The sequence below is a fragment of the Rhinolophus sinicus genome, linkage group LG05, assembly GCF_036562045.2.
Source record: "Rhinolophus sinicus isolate RSC01 linkage group LG05, ASM3656204v1, whole genome shotgun sequence".
Taxonomy (NCBI): domain Eukaryota; kingdom Metazoa; phylum Chordata; class Mammalia; order Chiroptera; family Rhinolophidae; genus Rhinolophus; species Rhinolophus sinicus.
In genome coordinates this window covers 101,498,282-101,517,201 of record NC_133755.1, presented here as the reverse complement: position 1 = coordinate 101,517,201, position 18,920 = coordinate 101,498,282, and the positions used below count along the sequence as shown (strand labels likewise).

The 18,920-nt window shown below is 40.8% G+C and overlaps 2 protein-coding genes across 18 annotated transcripts in view; one reads left to right on the top strand and one right to left on the bottom strand.

The window, feature by feature from the left end:
* Positions 1-8,420, bottom strand: part of BEND6 (BEN domain containing 6) — a 43,838-nt gene extending 35,418 nt beyond the window's left edge. Inside the window, exon 1 of the mRNA XM_074333132.1 lies at positions 8,283-8,420. The gene's annotated coding sequence lies outside the window, so the exon portion shown is untranslated. The remainder of the gene's footprint in view (positions 1-8,282) is intronic.
* Positions 8,421-9,148: 728 nt separating this feature from the next.
* Positions 9,149-18,920, top strand: part of DST (dystonin) — a 428,022-nt gene continuing 418,250 nt past the window's right edge. For 13 of the 17 annotated variants that reach the window (XM_019734643.2, XM_019734629.2, XM_019734624.2 and 10 more), the window contains exons 1-2: positions 9,149-9,329; positions 9,926-9,987. In XM_019734643.2, the coding sequence (XP_019590202.2) occupies positions 9,149-9,329; positions 9,926-9,987 (243 nt within the window). The remainder of the gene's footprint in view (positions 9,330-9,925; positions 9,988-18,920) is intronic. The other 4 variants (XM_019734644.2, XM_019734631.2, XM_074333118.1 and 1 more) reach the window with 1 other exon arrangement.

Sequence of the window (18,920 nt, the reverse complement as noted above, 5' to 3'; positions counted from 1 at the left end):
ACCTTACTTAAAAATATAAAGAAAATAATTTATTAGAGTTATCCCTTTTATGAAGGACAGCCAGGTAGTCTGCGATAGAGGTTTTTTTCCAAAGTGGGCATCTGCCTGGCCTCCCAGGCTTGTTTAGCTTCTTGGTGCTGCATCAAATTTACCTAAGTGATACTGATGGGGACATGACAATAAATGGTAAGAGTGGATCTATAATTTTTTTAGTAAAAGGTGTCTTATTAGACTGAAGCATTAGAGGAGGTGGTCTAGGCAAATTTCTCACAAGCTAAAGGAGAGGACCAGAGCTCATGTGCCAGCAGACACCTGATATACTGCTGGAGCATCGGGTTGGGCTTCATTCACCTGGATAGGTGTAGCTGAAGGACAGTAAGAAGAGAGGAAGTGTAGCTGCTCAGCAAACTCCAACTGGGAGGAATTCCTACAGAGAAGGCTTCGGTAGGAGGGGAGGCGGTGCAAATGAAAACATGCAACAGAAACTGCAGTTTTTGCAGTGCTGGAGAACCTTTATACCACTTGTTGGCTATGTGATCTTGGGGAAACTCCTTACATCTTGAAGCCCAGGATCCTCATCTATAAAATAGGGATATTAGTAGTACTCACCCATGGTTGCTGTAAGGATTAAATGAGTGAATGTCTGTAAAGCATTTAGCAGAAGCTTAGCAAAGAGTAGATACTCAGTAAGTGTTAGTTACTTACTACTAAAAACAACTTGGTAGTCCTTACCAAGGCAGCCACTAAGTAAGGAGGAAACAAAGGTGTGTTGTCCCACATCTTTGAGTGAGGGGGAAAGGTGAGGTGAATAATGATCATACCAACCAACTCCCAGTGTGTCCCTGGTGCCCCTGAATGAAGTCATCAAGACTAGACTTCAACAGCTCACCAGATGGCAGGGGGTCTGGTACACCAACTGCAGTCCTGCAATATCTTTACAAGGTGGATTCCTGCCTCATTACAAATGGCCACAAAACGAAAATGTGGAAATAACAGTGCCCGCTAGACCAGAGGGATTTGAGGCACTTAGGGAATGGCATTGGTTCCAAGTCTGTCTCTATGTGGGGAATGCATGAATGTTATGCCACGAAACCCTGTACAGCCTAGAGGGTCAGAATGGAATTTGATAAACATGAAACAAGTCAGACTGAGAGATCAGGACATCCCTGGAAACTGCACCCATCCCCTGGAGTGAGAAATTCACGTGATGAAATAACCAGCTGCATGATGTGACAGAATGTGAGCATAGCGATGGGACACTGGGACCTAGTGTCCTGAGAACACGATGGTGCTAGGATAGTCAAGGTTCACAAGTTTGGCGAGCATGGGAAACTGGAGATAACAGGTAGATGGAGCTGAGCACTTGGTATGGATGGGCAGTATTCCATACCAATGCAGGATTTTCCTGGCTGGATTGAGGGCCCCGCTTACCTGGTAACTATAGAAGACTGAATGTTGCAAAGCCTCATCAACTACAGCTTGGGGCAGGCTTTAGGAAGGGTAGGCCACCAGGATGTCTACAAATAGTTTCCAGGAGCTTGATACCCAGTCCTTCTACTTCTCTTTTAAGCCTTCAGGTTATGGAGTTCCTTAGTCTGACACAAGACTAAATTTTACGACCAGTGTTTTGGGCTCAGAATGGGCTTACCCATTTAAAAATCTAGATATAAATCAGGATACTTAACTGGCCTGAAGGGAGCTCGGGAATCAAGTTAACCCTTCTTCCTGTGACAGAATTCTGTGGAAATGGTCTTAGATAATGTGTTTCCTCAAAAATAAGACCTAGCTGGACCCTTAGCTCTAATGTGTCTTTTGGAGCAGAAATTAATATAAGACCCAGCCTTATTTTACTATTAAGACTGGGTCTTATTTTACTGTAACGTAAGACTTGATATAATATAATATAATGTAATGTAATATAATATAATACAATATAATATAATATAATATAATATAATATAATACCGGGTCTTATATTATTTTTTGCTCCAAAAGGTGCATTAGAGCTGATGGTCCAGCTAGGTCTTATTTTTGGGGAAACATGGTAGTTAGCACAGTCTTCCTTCTTAGGGTTAGAACCAACGTCCCAATGAAAGTTACCTGTAATTTATTTGTCTCTCTTCCAATCTGTTTAAAGTTGCAAGAGGACAAACACACAGCATATCTCCACTTAGTCTTAGGATGGGTGGCATTCACCTGCATTTGGGAGAAGTCCCTGAACTTGTAAAGGTGACAAGTCGACAGCTTCCTCTGTTCATCCTAGATTGACAGTGCTCAAGGCACTTCTCCCAGTCTCAGGGGAGGTACCCAGGTGATGCTAATGTTGATGGACTGAGAGAATGATTTGAAACTGCAGAAGCCTTAGTATCTGTGTGGATTTGTATGGTTCTGTTCTCTCTCTATCTCTCTATCTCTATCTCTCAGAACCTGATTCAAACTATGGATCATGTACCCCCCAAAGAGATCCACATTTTTACATGTAACTTTAGATCCCTAGAAGCCTGTCAATGCATTGCAGGTTAAGAATTCCTACGGCAGAGATAGGATCAGCAAGAATAGGCTTTAGGTTTTTGGCTTTCTTTTTTGAATTATAAACTTTCCTATATTTCAATATAGTGTGTTTGCTATTTGTTTCCTTGATTTACTCCAAAAAGTATTTTGGAGTTACAAATACATTTTAAGATGTACTTTTCTTTCTGTTCCCAGATTTGCAGGCTATCATTACATTTGGATAATTTCAATCACTTCTGGAACTGTATGTTATTGAAACATCTTTTACTAATCATCAGTTACTCATCGAAATTCTCTGTTCTCCTCGGTACACTTGCTACCTCTTAGCGTCTTAGTGACATTATTCTTTCAGGCTATCAACACACTGATGCATTAGCATACAAATCGATTAGCACAGAATATGTAATGCAAAACTCCTACAAAAAATATTATAAGAAGTAGAGGAGATTTAGCTACTAAATGTTGTCATTTTATTAAGACAATCTGGAATTTAATTCATAAACATTAGTTAGTCAAGATTTTATTCATCTCGCAATATAAAAGCTATGCTACGTTAACCCTCTACCTTACTTTCTTTTTTCCCTTAAGAACGTAGAATGCTTGTGGCTTATATGGCAACTCTTATCTTAGATCTAGAAGGCAATAACTTCAGATTTCAAACTTGCTTTATAAATTGCCCATTCTTAGAAATGGTGGAAATATTTTACACTATCTGAATAATAATGAACAATGCTGCTCTGTGATTTATAACTCTAAGAGCTTTATAATTTGATTTATGAACAGCTCTCAAATTTTCCACTGGCAGCTCATACAACTATGAGTAAATTTTCTGGTCAAATGACTCAGTATTTTGCTGCATGACTAATCCCACACTCAATGTGGAAACTATATAAATGAATTCTATTTGCTTTTAACGTAGATAATAAATGACTACTTTCTGAAACCTGTCTGTAAAGCATTATAGAGTAGATGAATTCAATTATATTGACATTTTAAACTCTCAAACTAGACTTTTTTGAGAAATCTGTAATGCTTGCACAACTCCCACCCACAAAAAAAAACACACACACAACATTCCCCCCTGCCCCCAACACACACCCCATTATCATGGATTCCATAACCTATAGGACAAATAATCCTAAATTTGGCTCTAAAATTTCTAAAATGTTAATAGAACAATTTGGAATGATTCCATTTAAATTATGTTCTCTTACAATGATGTCTTTAAGTTATTTTTAAAGTTTTTTAATGGTAAAATGAATATAAAGTCCTTTCCCAGGGAATATTTGCTGAAAATAGTACTTGATATTACTGCAAATAACAATTGTTTTTCCTTCAAAAACTAAAGTTTTAAAAAAGACAATCGCTATCCATCCACATGATGGCTCCCATGAGTCTGGTGGTTAGAAATTGCCTCTAAGATTAGATGATGTAGGTTCTTCCACATGATGTGGCTTCTTTACTTCCCTATAAAGAACATGTATGAGTATATTGTTGACACAGGTCCTGGTCTCTGTCATGAAAGACCATTTGGGAATAAACAGGCCATATAGCACATTTCTTCAGATTCCTCTCAATTCCTTTCATGTCACTTAATTCTGAGAGTAAAAACTTCACCCAGGAACACTAGGTTACCAGTCCAAAATCAGTATGATTTATTTCTAGTACATTATTGCTAGAGCCATTTGCATCTAAACTTTCTGTTTTCAAGGGGGTAATATTTCAATGTAATGTCCTTGTGTGATAACTAGTTGGGTAATTTACTCACATCCATATAGGTCTGTAATAAAAGCTTACAGACAGCCTGGGCTACATTCCAAGGTATTCCTTATCTTTTCCCCCCAAACATTCTTCTAGCCTGAGTATTAGTAGCCAGGGAGAGGGAGGAGGAGGCCATGGGCAGGGAGCCATCATAACTAGTTAGGATCATTTTTAACTCTATAGAGTCAGAAGCAGCCTGAGAGCAGAAAGAACCAGGCTGTCGGACTCATGGTATGTTAGAATGAATAGCTAAATCACAAATGCCCAGGGGAATGCCCTCTGCTCCCCTCTCTTTATCTCTTAATTTCTTTCCCACTTCTTGTTTCATCTCTGAGTTTCACAGGACTTGTTCACGTAGTCCTATTCTAACAAAAGGACCTTTATATTGGCCTTTATTCAGGCTTTAATTGCATTTCTACTCATCCCTTTTAGAGCTGGATTTCTCCAAAGATTGTGGACAGCGGCTCTCCTCTTCTTCACGTACCTCACCCTCTTCCACCCATTAGTCTGGCTTTAGCCTTTTCCATTACAATGAATCAGTTCTCTGGACTGTGTCCAGAGGTCTTCTAGTCACCAGTCCGCAGTCCTTATCTTCCTTAACTTCCCATTTGAGCATCTGGTGTAGTAAGCCACTAACGTGGAACACTTCCTACTTGGCTTTCACAGGCTTGCCTTCTGCTCACTTCTCCAATCCCCAAATGGAAGCTGTCTCCAAAGTTCTGATTCCAATTCTTTCTCATAGTTTCCCTTCCTTAGTCATTTCATCCATTTCCATGACTTCAACTACAATTTATGTTGATGACTCCTGCCTGTCTCCGGTTCTGACTTCTCCACCCGATTTTCCATGAGCTTGCAAGATAATTTCACATTGATGCCCTTCTGATACCTCCACTTCAATGGGTCTAAAACTCAATTGGTCATTTTTCCTTTCAAAACTGTTCCTTCCTGCTAGCTCAAAACTTGGGTCATCTGCGATTCCTTCCTTTCCCTCAATTGGTCATTACATAGCCTATGGTGGAGCCTCTTCTTCTTCCTATCCATAAATTAGGTATCTGAGCTACAACTTTGTATCTCTAGGGAACTCCTGTCAATATTTCTGCCATTCTATTAAAGCTCCCTACTCTTATCTTGAGGCAGTAGAATGAGTCAGTGATGAGGGAAATGGGGGAAGGCCTGCTAGCTACGAATGGACAGGGCTGATATATGAAAGGTCCCTTCTCATCCATGGTCCTATCTCTTGCTCACTCATGCAGAATGCCTCCTCCAATGGAGGGTGTCGGGTTCTTCTTAGCTTCTGGTCTCCAGGTAAGAAAGAGTATAGGTAGGGTTCCTTCCTGCCCTAGGTGGGAAGGACTATATAGTTGACCCTTGAACACCAAGGGGGTTAAGGGCACCGACTCCCCGCCCAGTTGAAAATCCACATACAACTCTGAATCCCCCAAAACTTAAGTACTAATTGCCTACTGTTGACTGGAAGCCTTACTGACAACATAAAGTCGATTAACTCAGATTTTGTATGTTGTATGTATTATATACTATGTTCTTCAATCTGACTTTACCCTGAATAAAGTTAATATATTAATTTCCTTTTGGTTCCTTGTGTGTGTTCTCAATTTGGTTGAAAATCCAAAGGGAAGATGGGCTGCATGATGGATCATCTTCTATATACCTGATACAAAACTCTCTTAGCTATTTTCCTCAACTTATTTGTCTTCTCTTGGGTGACAGTGTTAACTCACTATCATAAAAAGTCAAAAAATTATTTAAATTTCCATTTAAAATTTTCATTTCATGGCATCGAAGATTTGCCCAAGAGTGTACCTCCTCCATTCTTACCCCCAAACTTTAAATTTTTCTGATTTTGATACAATGTCAATTACTCTTTTTAAATGAAAATCTAGCAGAGAGAAAAGGTATTACTTCTACTAAATTAACTTCCAAAAAGGATTGATTGCCTGATTTAATATTTATTGAATTCCACAATGCATTAGGCATCACTGAAACACACAGAAAGAAGCAATTAATAACATGCCATTATTTGGAGAAAGAAATCATAACTTAGCAACAAATCAGAAAATAGCAATGGAACCTAAATACTAAATTTTTTCAATGATTTGGTTTGCTTATTATTAGTATCCTTGAGATAACTGATGCAAAGAACAGAGATGAATGCATCTAAAAGAAATATCTATAATCCTACTGCATGGCAGTTAAGCATTTGCTTGCCAAGAGAGATAAATAATGTTCTCGTGTGCACTCGAAACTTATAAATGGCTGCAGCAAAACTCAGGATGATAACAATTGTGCTAATGTAATAACTCAGAAACTCGTAATTGCTATTTAGTTGCTTTTTGTTGTTAAAAATGCAGAATTTGGGGCAAATTGGTTACTATGCTGTTTGTGGTCTTAGACATGTTTCAAGGATATTTAGACCATTTCAGCTCACTCACGAATTTTAGACAATAAGTATAAAGATGACCTTCCAAAATTCTGTTAGTTATTTCTCCCAATGTTTGCAGGTTAAGTCAGTTTTGTTGTTGCTTTAAATTACTTCACTGGGCCACTGTGAGTCCATACGGTAAAGAATTTTTCCTTTCTTAATGTGCCACACATTGCATGCTCTCAGGATTCTCTTCAATAACCCCTGCACAATGGACAGGAATAGTCTCTCACTGCAGTGGGCTGCGGTATCCAGGAAACCTTTAAGCAATGTGCACATGATGCAGTGCTACCTGTCAGCCTCTGAGTGCCAGGACCTATGAAACCTCTCCTGCCTTGTAGTGCAGCCTAAACTGACATTCAACATTGCCACCTTATACAGCATCTGCCAGCAAGGTCCTTCCATCTTCAACCACAACTGAATAAGATGCAACATGTCAGCAACTTGAATGTTTATTTTGTTTTAGGAAATGAGTTGTGCATAGGAAAACTTAATCCATTGTTTCCCACGTTTACGAATCTGGCATTTAAGAAATGCATCAGGCAATGCCTTTTGGAGTTTCCGTTAATGCTTGCACATGGTAATATGTTAAAGAACATCAATGGTTAAGCTTTTATGCAGAGCTGGACAGGTGATTTTGCACCGTTGGAAAACAACACTGATTTTGAGATCCTTCAAGTAAATCACAAAACTTGAGGATTGTCATGGGTTCTTTGCTTTTCAGAATTTTACAAATTACTTTTCATGACACAATTTCTTCAGTCTCTTAAATATTCCAAAGAGTCCACCTTAGTAGTTATTAGAAACCCCACACACATGCAGTAATGCGTTACCTTGCGTTTATAACTGCAGTTTCCTTATGAGAGTAAATAAAACAAACAAGCAAAAACAGCCTCACACAGCATTGTCTTGGGAGCAGCATAACGCAGTACCGCACCTGGCCGGCGGGCCAAGGCCGCAAGATGCCGCAGACTGCAGCAGCGGCGGCTTCCTGGCCAGGTGGCGGTGGCAGTCCATTGAAAGGCGCACGGCAGCGCTCCTGCCATACCTTCTGCGTTGGCATTGCCCCAGCGACCACTGTAAAATCTCCCGGTCATCAACTACAATATACTTTTTGCTGGTTAAGAAGAAATGGGAGGGGGCAAGAGAGAGAGAAGAGCGAGTGTGTGCATTTTAAGTGTGCCAGATCACTATTTGCTCACACTAGCTAAAAATTTTTCTTCTTAAAATATTTACCAGCCAAATCCCCAACTTCCTTCATCTGCCAGTTCTCCACATCTGAAATTGCCTCTCCCTCCAAATGCACTAAATGAGTCAGGTTTTACGGTAAACGCATGGATATAAGAGGATCGAAAGTGCCAATTTCTCCTCTGCGAAATAGCACCAAGTTTAGGGGTGGGAACAGTTCACATCTGCAGACCGGAGAGTTCTACTGGGGAGCGCTCCCAGTTTAGAGCGGCTTGGAGACGTGTGGGCCTCCCCTTCCTGGAGGACCCCAATTCCCAGGGAAGGCCCTTCCCAGTGTTCACGCTTCAGCGTGCGAGGTACCCCCCTGCAAGCAATAGCTCACCCGGCTGCATCTTCCAAAGCCCCAACCTCCGGGCGGGGAGCGGGAGGTGGGAAGTTGGGGGTAGCACCGCTTGGAGGCTCCCTCAGCGCCTTTTTCCCCTTGGCTCCTTGGCGCCCCCTGACGCCGGGCTCCCCAGCAATTCGGCCAGGGGAAGCTGGATAGGTGGAAGCCCCAAGCGTGGGGGAGCCGAGGCACCTGGTCCGTGAATCCGAGGACAGCACTGACTGGCGGATGGCCCCGCGGGAGGGCGCTGGGCGCTCAAGCCCGAGCGCAGCCCGCGGCCGCCGCAGCCGCAGCCGCCGCAGCCATGTCCGCGCGCCCGCGTTGCCGCAGCCCGGCCGTGATGTCATCAGCCGAGCCCCCGCCGCGGCGCCCCATACCCGCCCCCCGTGGGCTGCCGCGGCCGCAGCCCAGGCGCCGAGTCCCCGCCCCGACCCACGTGCGCCCGTCTTCGGGATGCCGAGGCCGGCTGCGGCCGCAAGACGATGCACAGGGCCCGGGTGGCCGCGGCAGCAGCGCTGCTCCTCCCCGCCGGCCGCCTCCCCGGCTGGGTTGCGCCCGGGGGCTGCGCACGGACGGGGGCGGGGGTGCCTGGGGAGGGAGGGGAGAGGCTCCCCACCGCAAAGTCCCTGCCTCGTCGTCGTCTGCTGAGTCATGGCAAGCGCTCCCCGCAGCCCTGGATCGCTCGCATAGCGAGGCTGGCGCGCGGTGCGCAGCCATTGGGCTGGGCGCGGGGCCGCGTGCGCCGGGCATGACGCGTTGAGCCGCGCTCGCCCGTGCCCGCCGCTTCGGCTTGCGCCCAGCGCGGGTGCTTGCACCGCCGCACTCCAGCCCCGCCACCCTGCTGCCTCCGCCTAGCCCGCACCATGATCGCCGCGGCTTTCCTGGTCTTATTGAGACCCTACAGCATCCAATGTGCCCTCTTCCTCTTGTTGCTTCTGCTGGGCACCATCGCCACCATCGTCTTCTTCTGCTGCTGGCATCGCAAGCTCCAGAAAGGGAGGCATCCGATGAAATCGGTTTTTTCGGGTCGTTCAAGGAGCCGAGGTAAGACACGCTGCGACAGGTTTCTTCGGGCTGGGAGGAACATTTAAGTCTATTTGAAGAGTGAAGCGCGGCTCGCTCCCTTCTGCGCTGCTGCCACTAGCTCCATCATTGCCCACTCCCCAAGCTGAGTACGCTTATGTATTTGACGTCCCTCGCTCCTAACCCCCTTCCTCCAGTCTCCCGGCTTGGGATAAACACAGCGATGCGGGGAGCTGGGAGGAGAGGAACGGACGCAAATTCTTACTGTCAGTTGGTTAAAGCCCTTAAGGGTAATCCGAGCGGTGTCCGGGGCTGCGGCAGCCTTCCTTCACTCACCCATCCCTGTAGCTCAGGGGTAAGAAAGTAAGGCATGGAGAGTTTGGGGCTCCCGAACTCCCCTAGAACTTTCCCTGAAACTTCTCCTGGAGAAATCACCTAGAGACCGATGACCTAGTAACCTCCCCGCCCTACAGGATGTCCCCACTGAATTCGAGGCATCTGGAATGTGTCTTCTCGACCCTTGTCCACCCCCCACCCCCCTAGGTTAAGTCCTCAGTAACTCGGCAGATGAATAACAGGGAATTAAATGAAGTTTCGTTTTTCTCTTTTCTCTCCAGATGCTGTTATGAGATCTCACCACTTTCGTTCTGAGGTAATTTATTTAGCGCGCACGCTCAAGGTCAGAAGAAGTTCTCTTTCCTGAGTACCAGTATTAATCATATGCGTATTAAGAAAACTGTAGGGAATTGAATGGCGAGCATGCTGCCCACACCCGAACTAGTGCCCAGCAGTTTTAGCAAATTTCTTGTGTAGTGGAGCCGCTGTAAAAGAGGCGGGGGTGGGGGGGGGGGAACAGCCTCTAAAAGCACTACAGACCTTAGAAAACTAAGCCCTGGGGTGGATCTCAGCTTCGCTTACAATCTGTAATTTGCTGATGGAAGCTTTCTGGGTGCTGAATGGAGTTGTTCAGTTGAATATCCAAAGGCAGAGAGGAGCTTTTAGGAAGTTAGAACAGAGCAATTTGCATTTCATTGATCCAATATGCATTTCATTTTAGACTTTCGAGTTTACATTTCTATCACTCATAAAGCTCTTCACGTTTTTATTACGGCCATCTGATGATTTTTGCAAAGTGATGGTGTTATTGATCTGGCTTTATCTGATTATGTGTGCTAGCCTCTATTCTCAAAAGGTGGACCATCCTTCCACGAGCAGGTGGGGTGGTGCAGAGATAGGGTGGGATTGCTGTATGACCAGCTCCACTGAAGATAGAACAAAACAAAACACGACAAAAACATAATTTTTCCCCGACCCGCATTTCTTTCCAGGCCAACCCCACTTAACGTGAAATAATTTTGAGAGCGTTTCACACAGCCAGGCTTGGAGGTTACTGGTCCAATGCTTGTTGTGGTTTACCCATCTTAGCTGCCTTCACAGTTAGATACCCTCCATTTACTTGACATATACCTGAGAAGTTATTTCACATTTCATTTCACATTGATCAAATGTTTTATTGCACCCTAGATGTTTTATTGGGCTCTGGCTGCTTGAAAGCTTTAACTGCATTATTATAACATTATTACAATGTGGCACACAGAGTAATTCTACTGTATGTATCCCTGGAGGGTGAGAATTCTGAGCTCAATTTAGGATACTTAAGAGAATAAATTAACCAGTCAGGTAAGCAGAGGTTCCATTCCAGGCTTTACACTAACTAGCTGTTTGGTGCTGGGAAATGCTTAACTTCTCAGTACCTCAGTTTCCCTTTCTGTATAATAGGACCAATAGGTCCTGGGAGGGTTGTAAGGGGAGGTTTATTGCAGGTTTCTAAGTAATTATGTAAAAAAAATTAAAAATGTGTAAAAATAAAAGATGTGTGTGCAAATTTTAGTCTTTATTAAATTGATTCAAGTTAATGGGAAACAACATAAACTGTGTCTAGTGTGAAGCAACACTTTTTGAATATATAATTAATTTAATAAAATAACCCATATAGATGTGACAAAAAATAAGTAATGGTCAGGGTGCAAACATCAATATTTCGATTTTTAAATTCGAAATATTCTTAACTGAGAGATTTCTCAGTTAAGGATTTCGATTTTTAAAAAGAGATTACCAGTTCCATACACGTAAATGATAGAACCAGAATAATAATCTTGTTACGGATTACTTTATTTGCCGTCAGGTATTTTAGCTAAAGCACAAACAGAAAAAATGACATAGAACTATGTTTTGTTTAATTATCTCTCAGTTAAGATTTTGTCCTGAGCTTGCATTTGGTTAGGAAAGCTGGGAGCAGTTGTGTAAGGCCTTAACGCATTTCACAAGATTCCTGGTACAGTTTGACATTTGTTTGTACTTCACATTTGCCTCATCTGCTAGACTGTGAGCTCCTTGAGGGCAAGGACCGTATCTTGTTTAGGGATAGTGGGTTCCCCACTGCACAGTATAGTGGGTTCTTCATAAATATTTACTGAATGAATGAAAAATTCTTTGGTGGGTGACAGTTCCCATAACCGGGCAAATAGAAGTCAGAGTTGGGCAGAAAAGAAAACTGTGCATTCTCAGAATTGAGCATTAGCTGAATCTCAAGTCTTATTTTAACTCTCTAGGCTTTTAAAAATTGCCCTGAAATATGTATTAAAAATGTAAGTCACTGGTTAGAACAAAATGGATTTGGTTAGATTTTTTTTTTCCGTCAGAAAATCAAATGTAAAATTAATTTGTTGGTGGGCTACCCGTGTTCCTTTTTGTACCAAGTTCCTTGGATAAACTACTCAAAGAATATGAATTTATAAGTGAAACACCTGTCTTACATGAGAATGTCATAAAACATTTCATTGTTTTATGTTTACCACAAATAAAACATTTTCCCTTCAGGATAACATCATAGGGAATTGTTTTTCTATTCGCTTTCTATCGAAATGCCATTTCCTGCAGGATTTTCTCCTTGAGGAATATCTCTGAAATTTTTGGATTCTAGCATATTAAAAGAATTAGAATTTGAGTAGCATAATGGATTATTCTTGTTGTTGCTTTTTATTAATAGCTGCTGCAGGATAATTATCAAAGAAAATGTTTTCATTTTCTGACAAGTCATTATCTTATTGAACGAAGTTAATGTTTTCCTGTTCTTCATTCCAGTCTCAGAAAGTAGATAATTCACCTTCAGCATTTCCATAGTGGTGAAATGAGGAAAATGACTTTAGGATCCGCTGACTCACTTTGAAATCTGAAAGAGTTTTGGAAAAGCCCTTGAACACAAGAAGTTCCGTTAGGACTTTGCTGCTTTACTTGGCAGAGGCTATTGCTTTTGCTACCCACACGCCCAGCATGGAGTCCAGTTGGACAGGAAATTTCAGGATGTTCCTATCTAGATAGAGAAATACTTCTCCAGGGAGGAAAACCATGGCCTCAGGACCCGGTTTGCTTTGGGGAAGTTTTGTAGCCGGGAAGAAAGCCACATTTCTCTCATCTGAGGAGCTCCAGCTTTTTCTCTTCACTATGTATATAATAGATACATTTCTCCAACTCAGTTTCTTCCTCCTGAAGCTAGAAATAATGTAGATGTTTATGAGATGTTTTGGAGCCGTAACCACTACAAACCCTTTTTATTTTCACTTACTTGCAAACTTGTCTTTACTAGCTTTTTAATCGTCCTCTAAATTTTAATAATTAGCATATAAGAATGTGAAATTATTAATCCATCCAGCAAGAGCTGAACAGTAATAACCCCAATTCACTGACAGATAAAAGGGCCCAATTAAATAAAGAGACTTATGTGTTCTGTGTATGCAGATAAAGAACTTGTATGGTTTTTTTGTTTGTTTGTTGGTTTTTTTTTGGGTCCTAAACAGCTAATTGAAGTGAAGTGATTTCACACTGATGTAGGACAGGACACAGTGTAGAAACCAAGTGTTCATTCCGAGTGTCTAAAAAGTGTACTTTTCCTGAGGATTTATAATGTTTTATACTGTGACTTTATGTAGTGTTTAACTGTTACCCTAGATTCCTGTGGTGAAAATCAGGCAGTGACAATCCTGATTTTAAGGAAATTTCAGAAAGTGATATGGGTAATTGAGGTACCATTAGGTTACAAGAAAGAGTCTTGGGAGTACTTCAGTAGACTGAAGACAATTATAATGCCCTTTGAGAATACCCAGAGTGAACAGTGGTAAGTGATCCCTATTCATCAGCTCAGTGGAATAAGGGAAGCCTTGTTTGGTAAAAGGAGGGAGGAAAGTGTGTTTTATGTCTATCAGGATTTGAGCAAATATCCTCACTTCCCGTTTTAGGTAAAGGAACCAAAAGAGTTAACTCAAGTTAAGCAGTTCCTGAAGAGTCACATAGCAAGATAAGGACTGAGTAAGACAAGAACTCTCTGGCTACATTTTGTCTGCCCTGTGATATTTAACTGTGTCACTCACAGCTCAGAGAATAATATGCCTAAATTCTCAATGAAAGAAGCTAGGTTGAGTGAATTTTTAGCGGACGTTTGTTATAAAATGGAATAGACAAAACTTTCAGGTTTTTCCAGTGATAATCTGTTATCCTAGATGAAAGTATGGTCAATATAAACCCTCTTGGCCTCATTATATTCCCAGGGTGTCCCTGTAACAAACGGTGGAAGAATGGTCAGTAAAATAACCACATTTCACAGCTTCTTATTAAATTTGCATCTTTCATTCAGAATTACTCAGTTTAATAGATTAAATGATAGTTTTATTACTTAACTATCTTTTACAATTAGGTTATCTTTATAAGTAAATGCTTTGCATACAGTTCAATTCCAGGTCTAAATTAATGTGTACTCATGAAAGCAGTTTTAATTTGAACTCTACACATGATTTGGTGTTCATTTAGCTTCACCTAATTATTTTAAAAATAAACACATTTATTTTTTCATTATGCATGAAGTATGATGTTAGCTACTAGAGCTAACAAAGGGTCTGAGGTATAGCCCTTGCCTTTGACGATTAGTTCTAGGTCACTCCCAATATCAGTGCTGAAATTTTATAGTTACTGGTTTCTTCTGTTACTGTAAACTGAACTGCTGTGCTGTTTCCAACTGTAAATCACAAGTGTGCTGAGAGCATTAGAGGCTGAGGTGTACAAGTACAGCCAATACATTTGTAAAAAAATTTACTCTATTCACAGAAGTTTATTACACCAGAGTCACCACTACCATATAATTCACCCTTACTTTAGCTGCATGGCAACAAAACAGAATGTTGGGGGAAAAAAGGAAGAGAGAGAAAAAAACAAAACACCACTTTTTTTCCCCCCATGCATCAGAGCTAATTAAATGCAATCTAGATGAAAGTTGAACAAAAGCTTTTCCAGAGAAGTTTGAATCTTTGTCTAACCTTTAGGTTCAAGAATGACTCTTTTTGAGATTTGGATTACAAAATAGAACCAGGCTAACAATAACAAGTATTGATTTAATGAAAATAATACAGGAATGAGTTCAAAATCCAATTTTGGGTTCCAGCTCTGCTATTAACTAACTGTGATATTGGTCAAGTTTCTTAGTGTCTCCAAGACTTAACACTTGGTGTTCTCACTGGCAATCTGAAGATGACCTCTGAGGCCTCTTCCAGAAGTAACAGGCCATGTTTCTGCTATGTGCAAAGCATCATGCTAAAAAGGTATTATGTAAAACATGATTCCTGCTTTCTAGGAGCTTAATGTAGGCAAAGATAATATAATTAGCACCAAATAAGTACCAAATAACAAAATATATATAGGAAAGGGATGGTTGGAATAGTTCTGATTACTTCTATCTGGGGTGATCGGAGAAGCCTTCCAAAAGGAGGTAATATTTATGTTGAAGCATGTGATTGGGTAGTACCTGGCTAGACAAAGAGGAAATGAAAGCAAACCCCCAGGCCAGCAGAATGGCATGAAAATAGGCAAAGATTTAGGAAGGCGCATGCTTGTTTTCAAAGCTCAGAATACACTAATATGATTAGAATGAAGGATTCTTGAGATTGCATAAAGAAATATAGAACTGGAAACATAAGTGGGTATCTGCTACAATAAAAATAATTTTTGTATATTACTTGAGAGTTGACAAAAGCCTTTGACGTATCATTGTTTTATTTGAACACCTTAGGAGGGCAACTGCTATGAGCCCTCAAGAGAAAAAATTGCCTTTTGATTTCTTTCTTAGCAACTATAGCAAAACAGCCTGATCATGCTATTTTCAGTGTGAAGGACAATGAAAAGTCGTGGCCTCTGCTATAAAGGGCCTGGGAAAATGACTCACTGTGGGTCTTTCTAGTCACTTGATTCTGCGCTTTTGTAAGGTACCATGTTTTTCAGGTCTAATGCACAAGCATCACTGGGTTATATTTTGACTGCAGACACCATATGTTCGGGGATTTGTGACAACCTGCCCCTGTGGTCAGGATAGCCATTACAAGTCCTCATGCAAAGTATAATAAATTTGCAGGTATTTCATTATGTACAAGGCCATTTTTTATCAGCTTAGAAATATATTACAGTTTTTTAAATTATTTGGAATGTAGGCATCTGCATTTAAACTTCTTCCTTGAAAATTTTCCTCTCCCATGATAATTACTCCCTCCTGAGATGTTCATGCCCTCCTGAAATCCTCAATCCTATTTGTTCATCCTTAGCCAGTGACTTTGTCTCTTAACTCACAGAGAACATCAGTGCCATCAAGTAATAACACCTCAAACTTCGTGTCCCTACAAACTAAGTGGCATCTTAAACTTCCCTCCCAGTCCAATGGAAAATTCATCTGTCCTGCATGCTAATATTTTATGCTTATGTTGCATATTTCTTTTTTTCCCATCTCTTGGGAGATGTTGGTCTATTAGTCCTTCCCTCCTCTTTTATCTTCTATTGCATGCTCTCTGCTGGCTCCTTTTCCTTGCATATAAACATCATATATGCTTCTGTTTGAAAACAACAATACAAACCTCTTTGTATCACCAGTTCTTCTCTTGTCAAGAGAAGTTTCCTGAAAAGTTTATTTGTCACCTCTCATTTATTCTTCCACTTAGTATAATCTGGCTTCTGCCGCTACTACTTAAAATCACTCACATTAAGGTCACCGGTGATTTCCAAATTGCTAAATCAAATACAAGTACTTCAGTCTTTAACTGAACCAACCTATCTTATATTTGACACTGTTGGCCACTGCTTGCTTGAAATTCGTCCAGTTTTCTGGACGATACTCTCTTAATTCCCCCCCTTTTCTGGCCATGGCTCTCTCTGTTGAGAGATCTTCACTGGATCTTCTTCCTACTTGTATGTTGAAATTCTCAAGATACTGCCTTGGGCCTAATATATATTTTTTAACAATTTTATTGAGGTATAATTCTCATACTATACACTTCACCCATTTAAAGTGTGCAACTCCGTGGTTTTTAGTGTGTTCACAAAGTTGTGCAACCATCACATAATTTAATTTTAGAACACTTTAATTACCCCCAAAAGAAACCCCATACCCATATCAGTCACTCCCCACTCCCCTCCCACCCCTACCCCACAACTCTAAGCAACCGCTAATCTACTTTTTGTCTTAATAGATTTGCTGGGTCTCATTTTTGCTCACACTATTCAAACTTTACTTGTGGGATCATATCATACTTACTGTTTTAGGTTACCCTGTATAATGGTTACTCTGAAATCTGTATCTCAAATTCAGACTTTATTATGACCTCCAGATACAGAGAGCCAACTGGTTTTTCCTCATTTTCTCATGATGTACCATGAGAAACTAAATGTTGAACTCATCAACCCCTCACCATATTTGCCCCTGTTTTGGAGAATGGTACTAGCTCCCACCCTGCTGCAGTTGCTCAAACGAGAAATCTAAAAGATATAATAGACAACTTCCTTATCCACCCTGCCCTATCTGTCTTCTCTTTTAAATATCTCTGGGGTCTGCCTTCTTTACTATCCCCATTGAGGTTATTTTGGCTCAGGCCCCACAATAAAACTCCAGACAAGTTTCCTTGCTTCCCCATCCCCAATCCATATTCACTAATATAATAAAGATCATTCTAAAATAGAAATTGACTATTAAAACTTGTATCAGTCATGGAGACATTTAGATTCAAGTAATTTCAACATAAAATGGGTTATTAATAAACAAGGATATATATTCTCTGATAGCAAGATGTTGCAGGCTTTGCTTGTGTCACTGCTAGGTAGTGTATTTGGGATGATAACCCTTGTCTTTCCCTCATGGTGGCAGGATGGCTGGCACAGCTCCAGATATGCCCAAATTCAGGAAAGGAAAGAGGGGTAACAGCAGAGCCAACCAAGGAAGGATATTCATCGGGAAATAAGAATCTTTGCCAGAAGCCTTTCCAGTTAGATTCTTCTTACAATGATAGGTCAGAACTGTATCACAAGGCCATCTCTCACACCAAGGGAAGCTTGGGATACAAGCTGTTATTTTTCCTAGCTCCTGCAGTAGAGGTAGGCAAGGAAGAAGGATTGGGTAAACCGTATTGCTCTCCTACTTAAAATCTCTCAGTGGTTTCCTACTTCCTTCAAGGTAACGGAGTTCAACCTTCTTACTACAACATCGGAGGGATCTCTATGCTGATGCCCTTGTGATAGTTCTACGCTAACCATTTGTCCACACTGCTTGTAATTCTTCAAATGGACCGTGACCTTTTAGGATTATTGTTTTTGTCCATCACATCTCCAACTGAGAAAGCTTCTCTTTCTCTTCCTTTCCTCTCTTTGCCCACCCGCCTCCAACAAGAACACAAAAAATACTTCGGCACAAAAGGCTAACTCCTGCTCTTCCTTCAAAACTCCGTTTGAAGTTCCTAGAGGGTCGTCCCTTCCAGGAAACTTTCTTAACTCCCTCCTCATAATCATAATTGAGTTTTTTGTTTGTCTTTCCTACAACATTGTATCTTGAAAGTAGTCTAAATCTCTAGTTTTTAGCTCAGTGTCTGGAACAGAGTGAAGCGCAGTAAATGTTTGCTAAATGAATGAATATTTGACATTTTCTATAAGTTAGTTTAATTCTCAATTCTCATGGATTCTGTAACTGTCCAAATATTTCTGTATCCCTCTTTTACTTAAAGGGAAAGAGACAGATGCTTCTCATTTTCTAAATTTCAGACATATAGTTATGCCTTAGTTAACATCCTGTGTTTACTTTGAAAATACACAGATTCAGGCACTTGTAAAAATGAGTTGAAAATATTCTCTGACATTTTTATTCACTATTGAAGAGATTTTAATACTTTGATGTAAGAGTTTTGAACAAAAGTTTTAATATTTAATGGTTTCATTTCAATTTGTAATTTGAAAAATCAATACAAGTATATTCTGAATTATCTTGTAACCAATTTACCTTATCACCAGTATTGTCACCCAATTCCAGTGCTTGAATTTATGTTTATAATCACATTGGTGCCAAGTGGTATTTCTTTAACTGTCATGATCGTAAGATAAAAGATCAGGGGCAATTTTAATGTGCAATTTTTGCATTCATGTCTGGTGAGGGCCAAATGATGTGTTTGATAATCTTTGTTCAATTAGGTTTGAGAAATATTGCAGTGAATTTGAATAAAGAGCATTAGAAATGCCAGCTATCAATATAAATAGAAAATA